Below are 22,281 nucleotides of genomic sequence, written 5' to 3' on the forward strand. Positions count from 1 at the left end.
GCAGAGAGAGGTTGACATCTGGGGGAGTTTGAATTTTATATTCAAAAATATGTAAAACTCTGCACTTTACACATGCCACTGTTAATTAAATATTAACAGTTCTCATCTCTAAATGACCCAGATAATGATGCCTAGATAAAAAAGCAATTGTGTGCAACTTCTATGCTAAAACTGTGAAGCTCCCTGAGTCCCACCACTGCCGGCAAGCAGAGTGCACTGTAGCCTACAGGAACAACACAATCCTGTCATCTGCCAGACTCCTCTGCGAATGCCAGTTGGCAAACATTTGCCGCTCCCTCGCTCCTGGCTTTATAAAGATACACAAGCAAATGGGAGAGACAGAGTCGGAGAGACTAAGTGATAAACCCAAGAATGGGGATTTTGTTTGCCTCTGTAATACCTAGATCTAGTCATTTCTTCAATCATGAACTGCTTAAAGAAAAAGAGACAAGTCTGAAACATTTTCACTCATGAAATAATAAATCTTGCCTGGGTGCTGTTAAATGGCATAATAACATTTGATGCTTACAGTCAACCAATGGAGTCAATAGAGCAGGTGTTATTATCCTCATCCAACAAAAGATGGCATGGACTGACATGAGACTATTCTCCTAAAGCCTACAAGTTCCGTATTTTAAATTCTAATGTATGCCAGTCCCACTACTCTCGGGGTGGGGAAAGAACATGTTGTAAAACCCCTTTCTAAACATTTTCAAGATTGTTTGAATGCTGCTCTTTTTTAAAAATGTAAGTAAAAAAGCAGACATTATTTAGGGCTTATTCTGAGGTGCTAATTTCCCCTGCCATCAAAGTATCTTATTATGATTCAGAATCTTTCAAGGTCATACATCCCTCAGGAACAGAGATCTTGTTGTTCACACTCACTTCCAGAAGGCTTAACACAGTGCTGGTATAATAGTTATAATTAATATTTTTTTCTGGGATAAAATACATGATTTTGTGATAGGTAACATCTTATGGATCACAACCAATACAACTACTGATGTCATATTTATTTTCTGTTTGGTTTGACCTTTTCTGGTGGTTTTGATTTTCTGTTATTTCAATCACTTGCCATTTATGCACTGTACCTTTTCTATGCATCTACCTTGTTCTGGGGGCTGATAGTACAGTGTTGAGAAAGATGAGGCTTATGTCCTGAAAGAATTTGCATAGTGTGGCAGACAATCACAGGCGTGTAGGCATAGTAAATTTAGGAATTGAAATGCTACATAAGATGTACCAGAGTGATATAATGAAGTGACTGGAGAAGGATAACTTCAGGTAATATGGTCAGGTAGGTCCTTGAAATAGTAACATTTGAGCTAAGAATGAAAACATGAAGAAATACATGCAGTAAGACACATGTTTAATAGTTCAGGCAGAGAAAACAGCAAAGACAAAGACTCTGAATCTGGGTAAGTTCACTGTCGTATTTGAAGCATGAAAAAACAAAAAAATAATACTAGCATGTAGGAGATGAATCTAAGAAGGGACAATGAGCCTAAGTAGGAACAATATTACCTCAAGTGACACAGGCCATGCAAAGAAGTTAGAAATTTCCTTTCCATTCAATGGGAAGGTGTTAGAAGGTGGTAACAAGAAAGTGAATGACCTGATTTATACATGTTTCACCAAGAGAAATTCTAAAGCAACGCAGTACTCTCAACTACTGAAGAAAAACTAAATGATGGTCAAATGTTTGTTCTTATTAAAGCCATTTTAAAAGTTATTTCGGAAAGTGTATAAAGGAAACATCATTCACACTAGCAATTACACAAATGAAAAGTGCCACTAATAGAAACAATTGTATTCTCTTGTCAAGGATTCCAATCCACTGAAGCATCCCCATGGAGACCAGGGATCAGTTCATGGATGAATAAAGAGCCTCCTAGGTTGTGCAGGAGTCCTATATCCCACCTCTGGGCATGGCAGAGAGAGCTCAACAGGTAAGGTGACTTTGATGTCTGTCATTCTCGTGGGATGATTAGTGAGAGTGACAGAGAGCAACTGATAATTACATCAGATCAACAGGCCAAAATCAGGACTGCCCCTGGCATGTAGGATATAGTTACCCTTGACCTTGAGTCTCAACTTGTATCAAACCAGCTTTGTGTCTGGGAGCAACATGTCCTCCTCTCTGAGACTGAGTTACTTAATCAGGTACATGAAGTCAATACATTTTTTCACTGAACACCAAATACCAAATGGTATCACTGTAGAGACAGAAGGAAAAAAGTCTATCTTGTGTCCATAGTCAAGTCGGAGTAAATAATTTATATGATTTGTAACAAGTGAAGCCACATAAACACACACCAGGGTAAGAGGCCTAGAGTTAGCAAAGAAGAGAGGTGATGACTCCCATGAAGAGATCAAAAATGCTTTATGAAGGTCTAGTGAAAACAAAGCTGTATTAAGGAAACTGAATTGAAATTCATATGGGAATCCACATGATCAAGAAAAAGGGAGGGTCGTCTTTGATTCAGATTCCTGTTCCATTCCAGCCAGAGAGACAGTATATACAAAAGCAAAGAAGGTGCAACATCATGGAAAGTCCAGGAGGTAAGAAAATAAATCAACTAGGTGATCTAGTTGTCAATACACTACAAAGCTAACAGTATCCGATTGAATGGTGTCAACTACAGTTTTCAAAATTATTTTTAGCCTCCAAATTTAGTTACCATCTATGTTAATGTTCTATGTCCATCCAAAAAGAGTCATTTGATCTATTCACATAACATCTATTTACACTGAGGTGTACACAGGAATGATCCTGGTCATGTGTAAAGGGGTATGTGAAAAGCCAGGATAAATACAAACCTCACCCAAATGTTGCAAGTCATTATTTTATGAGTAAAAGGAACACAAAGAGTATGAGACAGAATGTTGACAAGGTAAGAACATTTAAGATAACAAAAGCTAACATTTTAAGAATATCCAACAGACATTAATTAAATTAATTCTTCTGACACTTAAATGAACTAGTTATCAATATTTCCATTGAAAAGAGGGGATAACTGAGATAGAGACGAGATAGATTCTGGCCCAAAGTAAGCTACTTAGCGGTGGCAGAGTTGGAGTTTGACTGCAGGAAGGCTGGCTCAAGGGTGCATTTTTTTTTTTTTTAAGATTTATTTATTTATTTATACAAGCACTGAGAGAATTCACCAGAGCCAGAGCGGGTAGCAGACCAGGCAAACTGACGAAGTCCACTGCTGAGGGGAGCAGCGGGCAGAAGAGGTCTGTGCGCCATGTGGGACTCTCGCCAGGCGGCCAGGGATCGAACCGATGCTGCAGAGGCTGCGGGCAGCTTCGCAACCCAGCGCTCAACCGCTGCACCACCAGGGAGGCCCAAGTCTGCATGTTTTAACCACAACCCTGTATGCTTCTCAACAGGAATAGCAAGATGGTGGAGAACAGTTCGTGCTACATGCCCTTTGTTCTATGATTTATCTTTGCTCTCGGGCAACCTCAGGGTAGAAGAGGGAAAAACACTGCCTGGGTCTCAGCAGCAACTTTTAGGGGAAAAAAAAAGTATGCAACGAGCAGAGAAAACAAATTTTCAAAAATCAACTTCTCATTTCCTAATTCAGCAATCTGAACAAGTCAGTATTAAGAATTCAGCTGGGTCACATTACAGGAAAAAGCTGGATTGGCCAAGGTTGTCAAAGAAACAATTACATTTTTGATCCGTTCTTTGGATTTCGTGGAAATTGTAAGGTCTAGAAGGTGAAGAATTCCATCTGTTAACTTCCTCTGTTCAGCATTTAACATAACCAGAAGCATATCAATCATGAAAAGAGACCTCGTAAGGATGATGGTGGTGGTAATAGCAAAATAATTAGGTTAATGCCAATAGGTCAAATGTGTGCATCAATTCAAAGCTTACGATGTTTAAATATATGGTGTCCCATTTAATCCTAACAACATCTGAACACTAGTATACTAATTTTTACATATTCACAGGCTTTTTTTGGTGGAAGAGCTGGGATTTAAACTAAACTTTCTAACTCCATTTTATTTCCTTCTCTCCCACAGCTGCCTTTCATACTATTCAAAATTTCAACAAGCCATCCTGGCTTCCTTTGGAAAGAACAAGAGACCATGACATACCCACCTAGGCTTTGGACCTCTGTTTCAGTTTCTGTATAAAATTCTAATCCCCACACTGCATAATCCCTGGCCTAATTCCAGAATGGCAGAGGGAGGAAACTTGATAAATTTAACTGGAGTGATCATATCTGAACACTGGGAGCGGAATAGAATGAAAAGCAGGCTGCCCCTCCTGCAAAGTGCAAATGGATGGAGGGCATGGCTGAAAGCTGCTTACCAACACAGGACTCCCCGGACAGTGAATAGGTCCCATCGTCATGGAAACCGCTTCTGCACTCACAGTGGTACCACCCTGGCAGGTTAACGCAGCGGGAGTGGTTGTGGCACTCAATGATTCCCTCTGTACATTCATCAATATCTGCCTCAGAGAAAAACACAAGCCCACCAGGACATTAATTTCTTTTGTCACTAACCTTTCAGTAAACACCTAAAACATGCTCATGTCAACATACCAATTAGACCTGGTTAGTCACCTAAAGTGAAAGTTGCAGAATGAACCAACTTCCTTTTTCCCCCCAGAAGTTCAACACATTGAAGCATCATTTTTTTTGACACTTATATAGTGAGCAGTGAATGAGAGCAGGTGGTCATGAAGACATTCCTAACTGCAGACGCCATCCTAGCTTCTGAATCACCAAAACAAAAACTAACTGAGGATGTTCAGCACTGTTTTGGTCCTGAATGACTTTTCTCTGATTCACTGCTTCCCAAAATAGTCATCCAAGACATTATTTGGTGTTCTTTAAACTTATCTATGAAAAATAAGTTCAGGAAGCTCTTGGTTAGGTTAAACTCATTATTTTTAGTACTGCAGTCTCAAATACTCATATTTATAAACCCTGAAAAACTTAATAAGAATATGCAACGTTGGGCCTCCCCGGTGGCACAGCAGTTGAGCTCTGGGCTGCGAAGCTGCCAGCAGCCTCTACAGCACCAGTTCGATCCTGGCCCTCAGCAAGGGTCCCACATGGTGCACAGACCTCTCCTGCTGTACCCACTGCTCCCCTCAGCAGTGTACTTCGGTCCTTCTGCCTGTTCTGCTCCCCGCTCTGGCTCTGGTGGATTCTCTAACCCTCCCATGCTTCTGACTGTGCCCAGTGCTTGTATAAACAAACAAATAAATAAATAAATCTTAAAAAAAAAGGATATGCAATGTTTTCAAATATACTTGATTGGGGAGTGCTTTTATTGGTCATGCCATTAATTTCACATGAAAGTAGTATGAGGAGGAGGCAGAGTGTGGGAACTACTGTTCCAATTCTTTTAAAGCTGCTGATTGACTTCAAGACTCGATTTATGATAGTCAACCAGACTCATTTTTCAGTCATTCCTGCTAAAAGGAGTTCTTCTAAGCATTCCTTGCTCCAGGAGCTGGCTTTTTAGAATCAGCAGACACCTGGATCATACATAAATTCTCTAGCCCAAAGCGTTGCCTCTGAGCTGAAGGAAGTTGACACCATTGCAGAAAGACAAGCTGGAGACTGCATGCTAGCATCACCTTGTTATAAAATGTCTCCATGCAATTTTTTCTTGGAATATAGTCATTTTTGCCTGGGAATTTTCTACTACTTCTCCTGGAAATATCTAAACTATTCCAGTCTTATATGACAAGACCTCTAATTAACACTGGCATATAACACATAAAGAATAATTAGCATGTTGGATTTTTTTTCCCCCAACAGTGTCCTGTTGGACACAGCAGCTCAGGGACAATCAGCTATAGTGATTCCTGGACCTTAACAAGTTCTGAGTTGTGCACTGGGCTATGAATGTGGTTTGAAACCTGACCTTCTCCTCTCTTGGTATTCCAGCCAAGTAGAAAGAAAAGATATCGCCTTTTATTCTGGGCAATGCCAGTTGGCCTTTTCCTGCCAACTGTCATCTTCTTCCTTGTGATTTATATCACTCAGAACATATACTTCTGTGACATCCAGCATCCCACGGCTTGTAAATATAGACCTCAGCATATGGTGCTTCTCCAGTACCTTCCTCCTCTGCTGCAGTCAGACTATGTGTGCATTTATTGTTAATCTCCAGGAAATCTCAGCAGCCTCTGAGCCAGTCATATCTGACATCGTACAGGTATGTGATTTTGTGGGACACACCTTGGATCACCAACTGCTTGAAAGTTTGAAATAGAGAAGTGACTGGAGAATAAGTCTCCCAGAAAGGGAGGATTGACCCTGGATAATGAAGTTAATTCAGTATTTTTGATGACAGGCCACCCAGAGACACATAGAACTAGATTAATCTTCACAGACAACTTCTCTGTGTTAGGCTGAAAGAACCTCCCTGCAATGAAGCAACAGCAAATTCTACCTCAAACATTTATATCCAAAGCTCCCCCAAATTAGTTACTATCCACACAGATCCTGTCACTTCTCAACCACCAATGGGATTTAGGTAACAACCATCTAGCCATAGAAGTTTTGCAGTAAAGCAGGAAATACAAGAATGAAAGTTTCTTGGATAACCAAAATAACCCTATGTCCTGATGGCTTGGGCAGACGTAGTTTAAAACAACTGCCCCTTTCCAAATCACTCCAATTTGGAGAATACATTCTCCAAATAGCTTTTATAAGTAATTCCTCCTGTCCTTGATTCACTGGGAAATTTCTAGCAGGAGCAGGAATGGTAAATGCTATGCAAATTTTTCCCATTTTCTGATGTTTCTATTCCCAGAATGAAACCATGAGGCTAGTAAAAACCTGCTGTGCTCCAACAGGACAGACATTATCTGTGTAGCACAGGGGGCTCTTATAAGGAGTAAAGACAAGCAGAGGTATACATCTACAACTTCCAGGGAGACACTAGAAAATACCTGGCTGGCACTGAAAAAGAGAAAAGTAGTGGTGCTGTCCCTTGCCTGGGAACTGCACTTTTCCGGGACTCACGAGGAATCACTAGGACTCTTTGCACACCTGCTAATAGCACTGCACATTTCTCCTCTCTGTGCAAGGGCTCTAAGCTGTAACCAGGCATTTCATTTTACATACAACCACACTGCTCTTGCAAGGTGCTCAGGTTTTCAATGTGTTCCTAACACTGGCAGGTTCTTCTGTGTAGTCCCGGTAGTGTGAGATGCAACCAACATAGACAATAACTGGAAGCTTTTCAGCACACTGTGGGGGTTTTAAAATCATAAATAGGTGTGGCTACCCTTGTCTCACAGGTTTGTTTGTCACAGTGAGCACTTGCTACAAGCAAACAAGTAAATCATATGGTCTGGGCATGGGGTATCTGAGTTCACTATAAAATTCTGAATCTTTCTCGAGTTCTGACAAATTAGTGAGGTTGGCTGCATCACACCATGTGCTAACCATCCCAAGTAAAAGAACAAACCAAAAAAAAAATCTTTTATTTTCCTATATCAAGTCCTAGGATTTTGCTTAAATCCCAGTTTGATCCAATACAGACTTGAAAATGCGACACAGGGAACATGGCTGCTGGGGATACCTGAGTGGGGATTCTGTGTAGTCCTTCCTGCATCATTAGTGCCAAGTGTCTGCTACAAGCAGCTCACCATCTCGCCCAAGTCACACAGTTAACAAATGGTGAAGCCAGCTTCAAAACTAGCTAGGACCTGTGTTTGTCACTATGTTATATTACCTTGTTGACAAACTAAAAGGAAGATTTCGCAAAGATAACACATTCATTTGATTCTCTAAGTATCTTGTGAGCTGAAAATATGTGCCAAGAATGAGTATTGTGTTGTCACAGGTGCAGAAGTGAAGGGAAATTTCCAGAAATCCAGGTACTCTGATCAGGGGGAGGAGGTACACATAGTCATCCTTCACACCCCAACAACTAGCAGTTTCTTCAACTCCTTACACGCATGTCTTCCCTGTCCTGTGACTCAGCCTATACACACACATGTACTTAGCATGCATCTTGCACTCAGGATTCTTAGTCTCCATCACTCAAATGCAAATTGCCCAAGAATACAGGCAACATCTCACTGCTAACCATGAAGACACCCCATAAAAGTATGTGGAAATGAAAGAATTTGCAAATGGCAGTGGATTGGAAGGCAAAATGAAAAAGTGTAACAGATTTCAAAGTATCACAGGATTTCCTGATGTTCACAAATCACAAAGATGTGATGTCATTTTGTAAGACTAAATAGAATGGGGTTATTTTAATATGTTTGTTATTCACCTCTAAAACATGGCAGGTAGTTTCTACTTAATATTTGGTTTCTATGCTTGATCTTTAAATATTTTTAATGTGGCAAAGCAGGCAACATAAAATCATATTGTAATTGCCTTCAATGAAGAATCCCACCTGTACATTGAGTTTCTTATTCACATCCATAAACAAGTAACTACTCAAATTTTTTTCATAGGATTCGTCCTAAGCAAAACTTTGAATCCTATTTCAGATTTACAGTGAATTTGCTATCAAAATCCATATGCAAACAAATCTTTGTATTCTTGCAAAATTTTTGACTCTTGAGTTGAATAAATCTCTATTCACCTGATCTCCTCCCTCTCATATTTTCTATGGCAATTTATAAGATCAATCAAGTTTTTTTCTTAAAGCTTATTTTCAAGGAGAAACTGTGTATTTCACATTCATTGCAGTGAGATACTGGCTTAAGTTGCAGCTAGATTATATCTTTTCTAAGGATTTGTAAAGTGAGGGGGTTGAGTCATGAGAAAAGCTTCTGTTGTTTTCATTCTTTCAAAATTCATTGTGCTCACACGTCCTTTGATTACAGAGATGAAAATATAAAAGCCCCTGTCCTATAGACACTTAGATCTATCAGGGAAAACTGGAATGAAAGTGATAACCATAGCTTAAAACATGGACTTTGGGAACAAACATAACTACAAACTTCTGACCACTAACACATTAATTCGTTGTTTTCTCATCTGAAGATTGGGGATAAAAATATCAAATTTCTTAGACTGTTGAACAGAAAAAACTCAATCAAAAACATATCATTTTTTCTACAGCACCAGATATTATCTTTTGACCATGTATCACTGCTAATACAACTTAAGACAAAAAGACATTAATCTGTAATCAGGAAATTAGTGAGTACTGAGAGGTAATGTCTTGATATTTAAAAATATTTGTTTGTTATTTTGAGCTAATTGTAACATTGCAAAACATCCAGGAAAAGAATCTATAATTCTAAATATATACCCCATAAAAACATGAGTTTTCTCCCAAATGATATAAATTTTAAGGAAGTAGAATCAGTAACAAAGTAAACACAAACCTGATTATTACCTAATATTTGTTGACTGCTAGGATTTTACTGAACCTAATATGTATCAGAATGATAAAGGGGAATTAAAAAGATAAATAAATGAAACAGACACTCTGGTAGCAATAGGCTAGGCCTTTCAGCTCCTCTTTCTGGGGTCCCAACGGTTATGTTCTGAGTAGAACTCATTTATAGGTGGCTGATTCCACATGACTGAACTCTAGCTCTAGAGCTAAGAAGTAATGTAATTCCATTGAGGTCTATGGAAAATATCTCACACAAACCTCCACATTATCACTACCTGCCCATGGAAGGCTATCATACAGGGAAACCTTAATAAAAATAGCAGAGACTTTATCTGTCTGGCTGCCTATAAGACTACGTAGAGTGGAGTCCTTCCACAAAGCTGAAGCTGTCACAGATTCTTTGAATATTACACAGTCTGAGATTGCTTTATTGCAACAGCCAAAATTCCCTGTTTTGATAGACCCCTTTGCAAAATAAGGGGGAAAACTGTTCTCTAGTCAGAACTCAGACAGACACAATTTCTAGAAACAAGGGAAAACGAGCAAGGAAAAATGTCAGCACTGATCACCAATTCTTTAGGCAGTTAAAGTAGTGGCAGAAGTTTTGTCATAAAAATCAAGAGTCAAGGTAATGATAAGCATTTGCTTTCTGCTATGTATGTTATGGTTTCCAGTTTTATGTATTAGTCTTTTTCCATTTTGAATGAGTTTTTGTGTATGATTGAACCAGTAGTCTGGTTTTATTTTTTTCTTGTGGTTTCTAGTTTTCCAGCACCATTTATTGAAGAAGTTATTATTTCTCCATGGTAAGCTTTTGACACTTTAGTTAGACCAGAAACCATGAAATATATAGAAGAAAACATAGTAACTCTTTGATGTTGGTCAGAGTGATATCTTTGTGGCCTTGTCCCTAATGGCAAGCCAAACAAAAGCAAAACTAAGTAAGCTGGGCTATGTCAAACTAAAAGGCTGCTGCACAGCAAAACAAACAAAGAAACATCAAAACAAAAGGCAGTTCATGCCTGCAAGGCCCCAGCACAGTTCTAGCTACTCCTACTGGCACCAATTGACCTCAACCTCCATGTTCCATAGTGACTAACACAGTTATCGCTGCCAGCAGCCCCAGCTACTCCAGTCTCTGCCTCCCACCCAGCTAGCAAGCTGAGTGCCACACCCCTAGCAGATAGCCTATCTCATGGCAATGTGGGATACTGCTGCCTCAGTGAGCCCCAATATGGCAAATAGCCTAGATGCACCAGCAAAAATCCAGTCTCTTCAATAAATGTTGCTGGGAAAATTCGATAGCTACAATCAAAAGAAACTAGATCAGTAACAGCATATACTAAAGTTAATTCAAAATGAACTAAATAAAGACTTGAATATAAAACCTGGCATCATAAAATACATACAGGAAAAGATAAGTGATCAGATCTTTGATATTAGCCTTAATGATGTCTTGAAGATTTGTCTCCAACATCAAAAGTAACAAAATATAGACAAGAGACTACATCAAAATAAAAAGCTACTGCATAGCATAGCAAACTCTTAAACTGAATGGGGAAAGTAATTTTCAAAGCATATATTAGACAAAAGGTTTAAATCTAAAATACGTTAAAAAAAATCATACAACTCAACAACAAAATAATACACAGCCCAACTGAAAAATGTGCAGTCATTTTACCCAAGAGGTTATACAAATGACCAATAGCATATTAAAAGATGTTCTACATCACTTATTATGACTGGGGAAATGCAAATCAAAACCATGATGAGATTTTTACCTCATACCAGTTAGAACAGCTATTACCAAAAAGTCAAGAGATAATAAGTATTGGCAAGAACCCTTGTGCACTATTGGTGGGAATATAAATTGGTACAGTCACGATGGAAATGAGTATAGAGGACTCGGGCCTTGCAGTGGCAGGAACTGATCACCAGTGAAAAGAGTATAGAGGTTCCTCAAAAACTTAAAAGTAAATCTACCATATGATCTACTTCTGGGAATTTACCTGAAGAATGAAAGCACTAATTCAAAGTTATATATGCACCCTTATGTTCATTGTAGCACTATTCACTATAACCAATTTTTGGAAATCGAAATGATAGTGAGGAATGAGTGGATAAAGGTATGGTATGTATACACAATGGAATACTACTGTGATACACACAGGTGAAGTCTTGCCGTTTGCGACAATATGGATGGGGCTGGATTATTAGATGGATTATGCTAAGTGAAATAAGTCATACAGAAAAAGAAATAGACTGTACGATTTCTTTCATCTGTGGAAGAAAAGGATGTAATAAAGCAAACGAGTGAAACAAAACAAAAACAAGCTTTTAGGCAGCAAGAACAAAATGATGGTTACCAGAACAGAAGGGAGAAGAAGTCAATTGCATGGTAAAGGATGGAAACTAGATTTTCAGGGGTGATCACAGTGTTAGGTATACAGATGCCAAATTGCAATGCTATACACAGGAAATCTATGTAATGTTATAAACTAATCTTATCTTAAAAAAATAATAATAAACAACATGCAAATGAGAAAAGATTTCATAGTCAGACCCTTGAGTTTGAGTCCTCACTCGAATACTTCCCAGCTGTTGACCCCAAGCAAGTTTCTTTTTTTTGTTTGTTTGTTTTGAGCTTCAGTTTCCTTGGCTCTTAAAAGAGGGTGACTTCACGTAGCTTATAATGATGATTTAAGGACAATATGAGATCAATGCAAAGCTGCTCTACAATGCTGGGCAGGTGTTCCTTAGGCCTGTAACAATGTTCTCTAAATTTCAATTTCAACTTGACCGTGGAGGTGCCACATGTCTATACCAAGAGTCCAATCTCCAGGTTTCAAATCCTCACATAGAAAATAAATGTGTTATATAATACACACTAGTCCTCTTGATGAGTGAGAGATCTGTCCTTTATGCTTAGGCCCTCATCTGCTACTAACCAGCTGAAGGATTGCTAAAAGGCTCTGGTGGCCACTTTGTACTCCAGATTCCTCATTAGCCAAATTGCAATTAAAAAAAAAAAAAAAAAGGCTTTGTGAGTCTCAGTCTCACAAACAAAGCACAATAAGATATGACTGAGATCTGGAAAGTCAATTAATTGCTACACAAAATATATGGCAGTTTCCTTATTACTGTTTCTCCTTTAAAGTTCTGATTAGTAACTAGTTTTGGTCCATTAAACTGAAAGGTGCCTTCTGTTAATAATGGTGTCAGGGGCCTCCCCTGGTGGCGCAGTGGTTGAGGGCTGAGCTGCGAAGCTGCCCACAGCCTCTTCAGCGCCGGGTTCGATCCCCGGCCACAGGCGAGGGTCCCACATGGCGCACAGACCTCTCCTGCCTCCTGCTGCTCCCCTCAGCAGCGTACTTCGTCAGTCTGCCTCTTCTCTTCCCCACTCTGGCTCTGGTGAATTCTCTCACCCTCCCGCCCTTCTGACTGTACCCAGTGCTTGTATAAATAAATAAATAAATCTCTTTAAAAAAAAGAATAATGGTGTCAGGCACATGAGTTACATGGCTCTCTGCGAGAAAGTCCTTCTCTTCCTGGTTGTTCCTTTTTAATGTTATATCTGAAGTCTTTCATTCTGTCTGTTTATTCTCTAAACAAGTCTTTCAAAATTCTTCCATTAAAAAAATTTGTTTGTATCTCGTCTTTAGTCTGGAGGTTATGTGATTAGTGAACGTCACAACACAGCAACAGTAGCTACACAAAATGAAATAATGACTTAAAAAAATTAAAGGAGAACTAAAGGATAGAAAAAAAAAAAAGTGGCTCTGTATATGACTCAATGTAATTGGAGCCTCTGAAGAAGGAGCAGGGAGGAAAAAATTTAGAGATATATTGGCTAAGAATATTTCATGTGTATCAAAATCTATAAGCAAACAGACACAATAGGTTCAAGAAAGGAACATTGGGGCACATTATAATCAAACTTCCCGAAACAGTGATGCAGTGAAAAATCTACAGCAGTCAATTTAAAAAAAAAAAAAAGATATGCCACATGTAAAGGAACAAAGATAAGAATGTCAACATATTTCTGCTGATGAACAAGGGAAAAGACAGTGAAGTAATGGTTTATATCACTGAAAGAAAAAAAAAATCCTGTCATGTTAAGATACTATACCTGGCAAAAATAAATTTAATAAATGAAGTGAAATTGAGAAATTACAGACACATAAAGCTGAAGGAATTGATTACCGTCCTCTCTACACTACATGAAATGTTAAAGGAAGTTCTTCAGGCAGAAGGAAAATGTTTAAAGATAAAACAGGATGTACACAAAGCATGAACACTGGAAAGATCTGCATGGTAAACACAGAAAATTATGTGGTTTTATTAAAAATTTAAAATTATTTTCTCATTTACATCTCTTAAAAGGATTTTTGACCGTTTATATAAAAATAATGGCTTAGAGGTTTAAAATATGAAAGAAAATATATGTCAATAGTAGCATAAAGTCTAATAGGGAGTAAATAAAAGAATACTGTCATACGGTTCTTATATTAAATATGTGTACTGTAAACGCAAAAGAAATATATAAAGTAACAAAGATGTAGAACTAATAAGGAAATAATGGGAATAAAACTGAATCATAAAAATTTATTGATTCAAAAAAAATTTAGAAAAGGTAGGAAGTATGAAAAACAGATGGGACAAATAGAAAACCAATAGCAACATGTAGACATAAACCTAAACATAGCAGTACTATGCTGAATGTGAATGGTTTACACCTCCAGAATTCCACATGCAGCAAAACTGTCTTTCAAAAAATAGAGGAAAGATAAAGATATTTTCAGATAAACTAAAACAGAAACTCAGCAGGCTGACACTACAAGAAATGCTAAGGTTCTTAAGACTGAAGGGGAAAAGCTATGATAGATTATATCTCAGATACACTAGAAGAAATTAAGCTTATTGTCAGCGATAAATATATGAAATATTACAGCTATATTTCTTCTCAACTTCCTTAGGATACAAATAACTTTAAATAAAAAAAAAGTTAGGTTACTGTAGATGTAACAAATGACAATGAGAGCAAAAAGGACAGGGAGCTGCTGAATGCAGCTAAGTAAGCTGAAGTATGACAATATGATCCTAAATAGTCTATGAAATAAGGACTAATCTAGTCCACTAAGCAACTGTGCTAATCTAGAATAACAGGAACGCAAAGTAGAATGATAAACATGTATATTGTAACCTCTAGGGCAAATGCTAAAAACATTCAAGAAAGGAAAAACAAGAAACCTGATACAATTAAAATATTTGAATAAACAAGTGAGACAAATAGGAAAAAACCCCACAGAATGGTAGAACCAAACCCAACCGTATTAATATCCATGTTTATATTAAATATAAATTTACTAAACACTCAATGGCAAAGGCTGTCTAAACAGGAAAAATGCAAGACCCAATTATCTATTGTAGATGAAAACACATAAAAAAATTATCAAAGAACATAGGGAAAAATTTAGCATGCAGGCATGAATAATAAGAAAGCTATAATAACTATATGCATTTTTTGGCTCGATTGAGGTAAAATGGACAAACTTGTAATATATTTAAAGTGTAAAAACAAAGACTTGATATATGGATATATTGTGAAAAAATGGAATAGCTATATTTATATTAGAAAAAATAGACTTCAAAAGTAAGGAAAGATAGCAAAGTCAAAAAAAAAAAAAAACATGGCATATAAGACTCCATTCATTAGGGACATGTAACAATCTTAAGTACTGAAAAGTTTCAATTTTTAAAGTTTCAAAATAGGGGCCTCCCTGGTGGCACAGGGGTTAAAGACACAGTACTACCTAGCCACTTCAGCATGAGTTTGATCCCTGGACGGCCAGGGAGCTAACCCACATGGCGCAGCAGTCCTCTCCTGTCTCACCTGCTGCTCCCCTCAGCAATGTGTTTCAGTAGATCCGCAACTTCTGCTCCCCACTCTAGTGAATCCTCTCACCAACCCTCCCCCTTCCTACACCTCTGGCTTGTACCCCAGTTCTTGTATGCATAAATTAATAAATCTTTAAAAAAATAAAGTTGCAAAATAGATGAAACAAAACCAAAGAAGTGAAGGGGAAAATGTACAAACCTAGAGATTTTAATATTACTACTTTAGTAATGATAGGCTATCTAGACTGGAATTCATAGGATGATTAAATAGATACCAAAACAATCAGTAAGAATGTAGGAAACATGAACACCACCCACTGACACCAGCTGAATATTATACCCAATCACTATACATTTTTATCTTGCAAGTGGGAACGGAGCTGCCTCTCATGGGGATGACAGACTCCTGCTGTATGCATTTTGTTCTGCAGGCCAGATGAAGGACTGGATGGCTGGATGTGCAGCCACATTAGTGCCATGGGAGAAATCTCAAAAAGTCACAGACACACCAAACTAGCCTTTGGGTATCACTGAGATGCTAAACAAACCCTGGGCTACCTATTACAAAGTTTCTTGTCATGAGATATACTTAAGGATTTTTTAAAGTAATAATTACTGAGTTCTCTATTATTTGTAGCCAAAAAACACGAGTATTCAACAAAATATTTTTATCTCCATTTTACAAGCCCTAAGAGAACAAATAATCTCCACATGGCAACACATCTGGTGCTCAGTATTTGGTAAGATCCAAATTGTTTTTTCTCTGATTATAAAAGGTCAGTAGGCCATTCTATTTTTTTTTAATAGGACCCACTTGTTACTCTCACCAAAACGCAGGCCTGGAGATGATCAGGGCAACAAAATGGTCATGTTTTACTTTTTCCCTTATTCCATTATATCTAATCCTGACTATCTTGATAGCTTTAAGAGTCTTTGGTTAAGAATGAACGATGCTTTAATTCCCTGCTTAACAGGAGAAACACAGTTGGGTTTTTTTTTTTTTTTTTTGTTTTTGTTTTTATAGAGGCATGTTTTATTTATTTATTTGTTTGTTTGTTTTGTTTATACATGCACTGGGTACAGTCAGAAGCGCGGGAGGGTGAGAGAATTCACCAGAGCCAGAGCGGGGAGCAGAGCAGGCAGAAGGACTGCAGTACACTGCTGAGGGGAGCAGCGGGCGGCAGGAGAGGTCTGCGCGCCACGTGGGACCCTCCTCTGGTGGCTGGGGAGCAGCCAGGGATCGAACCGGTGCTGCAGAGGCTGCGGGCAGCTTTGCAACCCAGTGCTCAACCGCTGTGCCACCGGGGAGGCCCCACAGTTGGGTTTTAATTTATTCCTGCAAGAAGATAAACCTATCTCTTTAAGAACAAGTCCACTTTGAGTATTCCTATAATCTGTGTTGTTCAGTGAAGATATTTATGCAGAAATGATAAATAAGATAATTTACCTCCAAATGAAACAGAGAGGCTCTAGCCCCCACTAACAAAAATGAAGAATTTAAGCAAGTCAATTCTTTAGAAAGCTTCACCATAATTCTGTCACCATCTGATTACATACAGAGAAAAATTCTTTTATGTTGTGTAATGGTAGACAAGCAGCCATCATAATGAAAAAGCTATCCAGGGAAAAAGTAAAATCATTTATTTGTCAAATCCACAAAGTTTTTTAATTTGTGTTTTTGAAAGGGAGAAAAGAACAGTGCCTCCCTCCCTCTGCCCCCCTTTCTGTGCAATAGAGAAATAATTCAGACAAGCTGGAACAGATAGAAGGATGTCAGTATAAGTATGCATATGTATGTATATGCATTTGTAAGTACATACACATAAATTTACTGCCTAACTAATGCCCAGGGACATTGCTAGATGCTGAAAGATAAAGAAGAGGATGAACATTTTTTAGTGTCTATTCATTTCCAGGCATTATACGATTTAGTCTCCATGGTAGCCCTGAGAAATATGACTTATCCCCGGCTCCCATTTTACAGATCAGTAAACCAAGAGTACATGTCACTTTCACAAGGCCACAGGATAGTACACGGAGAGTTGGGATTCAAGTGCAGGTCTTTTAAATGGCAAATAGCATTCTTTCTACAGAGCAACACTGCTGCTTTCTTCTGACTGCTTCTATGAAATCTTAAGAGACCTCACATGGTCTCTTCCCTTAAGGACCTCTCAGTCCGTTGAGGGAGACAGACATAGAAGCAAACACCTCTTGGGGGAAACTCAGTGCCAACTACACAGAGAAACAACATTTATGGGGACACACCCAGTGGCAGGTCTGCAAGAAGTGACTGACTGAGTTCAGTAGAGCTTCCCACCTGCATGAAGCAAAGTAGAGTGCCAACCTACCTCTTGTAACCTCGAGAGAATGTTCTGGCTTCAGATTCAAAATCAGATCATGGACTTTCCTGAGGCATTTGATGTGAAGTGCTATACCTTGTGCACCACTTAGGGCACAAGCAGATGCACCACTTAGGGCAGCCGAGATGTGGAATCCCATCTAACATGCTTTCACCCTATCTTGTCTGGTCTTCACTCCCCCCCCCCCCAGTGAGTTGTGCATGTTAGTGTTCAAATTCTCCCTTCAAACATGATGAATCTAAGGCTCAGAGAGAAATTGCTCAAGATGAGGTCCAGGTGAGGTCTTTTGATTCCCATCTGTGTTCTCTGCAGCCACCTAGACTCACCGTTCTGTCATTATGGTGAGAAAGGATAGGAGTTAGTGACACAAGAGGAAGTTTCCCTAAGAGAGAATTAGTAATACAAAATGGTGGGATTTTGATTTCTGTTGCTGTCCCCTTTGGTTCTTTATTCATCTGCTGAGCTTTTATTCATCTTGTGATTTTGTCACAAGCCACTTCCACTTCCCTTTCCATTCTTCCCCGCTGACTTGCCAAAGACCGATTTTCAAAAACAAGTAGAAACCCAGGCGTCATTGTATATATTGAGGACATTGTGAAGGCCAGTAGTATAAAAACAATGCAAGTGTCTAAAGTATAATTAAAAACAAACAGGAAAGAAGAATTAATAAATAATTTGTGCCCCTCCCAAGATTGTCAAGGAAACGTAAAGTCAATTTTCAGAGAGGCTAGCCACTTTTTGGTTGCCCTACCCTCATCCTACCTCACCTCCAAGCTACCGGAAACCTTTCTTTTGAGAAGCATTCGCTCATCCAATGCCATCATCTTCACATTATTAGCACTTTCATCACTTAACCTCTGACTTCTCTTAAACACACTGGCCAAGGAGCTTCCATATGATCCAGCAATTCCACTCGTAGGTATTTACCCAGAGGACAAAGAATCATTAATTCAAAAGGGCACTTGCACCCCTATGTTTATAGCAGCACTATTTACAATAGCTAAGCTATGGAAACAACCCAACTGCCCAAAAACAGATGACTGGATCAAGAAGATGTGGTACATATATACCATGGAATATTACTCAACAATCAAGAAAGATAAACTCATGCAATTTGCAGCAACATGGATGGAGCTGGAAGGGATCATGCTCAACGAAATAAGCCAGAACGCGAAAGAAAAATACCGGATGGTCTCACTCATAGCAGGAATTTAGAAAACCTAAATGAGGGACCAGGAAAAAGACTAATTATAATAAAGTAAAAATCAAAATCAACAAGCAACTATAAACCAGAGACACACTAAGTGGAGGAGGGGAGAAGGGATTAGGGTCAAAATAAGGGGGGTAGGAATTGTATGGGGAATATAACCAAGATGAAAATGCATACATTTTGCAAAAATGAAAAATGATGTAAAATATATACATAATAAAAAAATAAAATTATTAAAAATATTTTAATTGCTTATTAAAAGAAAAAAAGACACTGGCCAAGGAACAAATAAATTGGAAATCAGTCCCTGATAAGATGGGGCAAGACTGAATAATATAAAAAGAACAGTTTCCTAAGAAGGGCTTTCCTGTCACAAAGAAATCTGTGTGAGCCCCATACCTATTTCTGTGGCCTTAGAATATATGACTTGGGCAGCCCTAGGGCCGGAAACAGCCACGCATGAGGTTTGGCTTTGCTTGGCAACAGAGTTATATTTAACAAATAGAGTAAATCTAGCAGCAAAAATCTGAAAATCTCACATGCAAATTTTAGATTCTTGGCATCTCTCAACAAATTTGATCTGACAACATTGGACCCACATTGCCACATGACAATGACTGGCAGGAGATGAGTGGTGGCTGCCACCTTTAAATGGTGCTCAAACTCCCAATGGCACTGCAACTCATTCCTGGCTCATGATATCAGGCTTGACAGACAAGTGACTTTGTTACACCAGCCTGGAGAGGCTGACCTCATGATGAGAAATGAGTCAAGATCAAAGAACATTTTAGATGGTGTCACGTTGTTACATTTTTACTCTATACCTTCTATACAAGCATTTTTATATCCAAACATACACAAAGTTAAACATCATAAGGTAGATGTTTTAATGAATATTTTAAATTAACAGTATTAATTACACTGGTTCTGAGAATTCTTGCTTTGAATCATATACCATTATATGTACTAATTAAATGATGTTGCCAGGGCAATTATTTGCCATTACATTGCTTACAATTAAAGGCTATAAAGTTTTATGCCCTTATTTTTGATAAGATGCTAATATAATGGAAGCTCTAACATGTCATGATCGATGGGGTGGCATGCATGTTTCCAGAAATGAGCTTAGCGTTGTGGGTGTGGGTGCATGACACCAGCACCCCCACATACTCAGTAGGAGTGAGGATATGGCACAGTGCAGCTCTAAGACACAAGTGCTCAATTTAAAAAATTTAATTAAAAAAATAAAAAGCTGAGATCAAACTTTGGCTCTACCATCTACTGGTTACCAGGCTTTATAAGTTTCAGTCCAGGAAACTGAATTGGAGACAACGGTTACATCATTGTGATGTTTAAATGAGATAAACTCAAGGCCTCCCTGGTGGCCCAGGAGGTTAAGCACAGCACTGTGAAGCTATCCGTAGCCTCTGCAGCACGAGTTCCACCCCCAGCCAGGGAACTATCCACATGGTGCAGCAGATCTCTCCTGTCTTGCCCACTGCTCCCCTCAGAGTGTATTTAAGTAGATCTGCCTGTTCTGCTCCCCACTCTGTCTCTGGTGAATCTTCTCACCCCATGCACCTCTGGCTTGTACCCCAGTTCTTATATGCATAAATAAATCTTAAAAAAAGATATAAAGTCTGAAAACTGATTGTTCATCTCAGAAATCAGAGCACATGCTCAAAAGCAACAGGTAACTTTCATTTTCTTATTTTTTACTTTAGCTGGTTTAACAACATGATTATATCTGATGGGCTCAGAACCTTGGCAGTTCTTTGCAAAACCTTCGCAGTTGGTATTTTTACTTCTTCCTTTTCATAACATCCACAGTCTATACATAAATATATATCTTCTTAAAGTTGAAAAGAATGACTTTCTGTGAGTAGACTAGTAAAAAAATTCAATCATCATCATCTGACAAAAGTAAGTTTGTTCAAATATCTAGCCACCAGTGCCCCGCCTTATACATGCACATTCAGAGTCACCGAGGAATGATTTATTTGCAAAAGCAAAAGGCTAATTTCATAATATTTTTGGAAAAAAAGATAATATCCTTATTAAGAAATGAAACTGTCTGCATTTGGCATCTTTCCTTTTTACTCAGCTATTATTTCACAGGAATTAATTTTCCTGTGGTGCTGAATCACAAGTCACTGACTAAGACATTGATGGTGGGAAGAGAATTACAAGTCAGAACCTAATTGAACAGCAGGGATAGAATGAGCGGCTTGGCAAGACTTTCACTGTAGGAGCCTCAGTAGGGCTGCCTGAGGCCCAGGTTGGGACTGAGTGTGACCTTACTACCTTAGAATAAATCTGATGTCCATTAATCTTGGATGTGTACTTTGATTAGAAAAACAAGTGCCACTAATCCCACTTTCTTACTTCAAATGACTAAATTATTTTTTCATGTATAACCCATCAATTATCTATTGAACAATACCCATGTAGCAGCAGTGCACTTGGGAGTTCAAGCCAGTAGATTTGGTGAGGTGGAATATAAATGAGTCTGCTCTTATATATCTAATAGAAATATTTATTTATTTATTTATTTATGTATATAAGAACTGGGGTGTAGGCCAGAGGTGCTGGGGATGAGAGGATTCACCAGAGTGGGGTAAAGAGGAAAGAACGGGGAGCAGAACAGGTAGATCTACTGAAATACACTGCTGAGGAGAGCAGCAGGAGGGACAGGAGAGGTCGGCTGTGCCATATGGGTTGCTCCCTAACTGGGGATAGAACTCATGCTATATGGCTGGCAATAGCTTGATAGCACTAAGTCTTTAACCCCTGTACCACCAGGAAGGCCCTAGAAATATTTTTAAATTCATATAGTTTGTATTTTCAGATGGCTTGGGTTTGAATTAATAAGGTCCCTTTTCTTGATGTATAGCTTTGGATTCTTCATCCTTATCTTTAAAACAGAGACAATAATTTTTGCTCATAGATGTTTTTCTGTAACTGTTAAAAGAAATGATATACCACTTGTAATTGGTGATTTTCTTTTATCCCTTTGTTACCAGGATTGCAGAGTTCATCAAGACCTGTTCCTTCTGTTTAGGCATTGTAGACCTTTATGGAAACAAATACATATGTAATTAAAATATTAGATGTTATAATATAGTCATCCTAACAGTAAAATCACAACTCCAGAGTCATCCTAAAATTCTGGGATGGCAGACTCCCTGATAACATGAATTCAAATTTAATGCAAATTGCAGAAAGCACTTGGCTCTCATTTTCTGTGTAGTCCTTATTCTCAAAGTGTTTATCTTGGGGAGATGGAAAAAGAAAGGAATGCAAGACCATCAAGTAAACAGGAGGCGGCCTTGCTTTGGGGATGAGAATGGTTCCCATGTGCCCAATATTCTCTTAGCACATCTTCTGAGATGAACAATCACCAACGAGCACAAACTCATTAGGACACTTCTGAAACAGCTGCTTGTTCCAGTCAAGGCC

The 22,281-nt window shown here is 38.5% G+C and overlaps 1 protein-coding gene across 2 annotated transcripts in view; it reads right to left on the reverse strand.

Annotated features, from left to right (window-relative positions):
• NELL1 (neural EGFL like 1) overlaps positions 1–22,281 on the reverse strand; it is a 738,699-nt gene that overhangs the window by 35,283 nt on the left and 681,135 nt on the right. Inside the window, exon 16 of one of the 2 annotated variants that reach the window (XM_054699343.1) lies at positions 4,331–4,471. The exons of the other annotated variant lie outside the window; for it this stretch is intronic. Within the exon in view, the coding sequence (XP_054555318.1) occupies positions 4,331–4,471 (141 nt within the window). The remainder of the gene's footprint in view (positions 1–4,330; positions 4,472–22,281) is intronic. 2 annotated transcript variants of the gene reach the window in all.

Source organism: Talpa occidentalis, unplaced genomic scaffold (assembly GCF_014898055.3).
Source record: "Talpa occidentalis isolate TD23 unplaced genomic scaffold, MPIMG_talOcc4v2.1 talOcc4.3, whole genome shotgun sequence".
Taxonomy (NCBI): domain Eukaryota; kingdom Metazoa; phylum Chordata; class Mammalia; order Eulipotyphla; family Talpidae; genus Talpa; species Talpa occidentalis.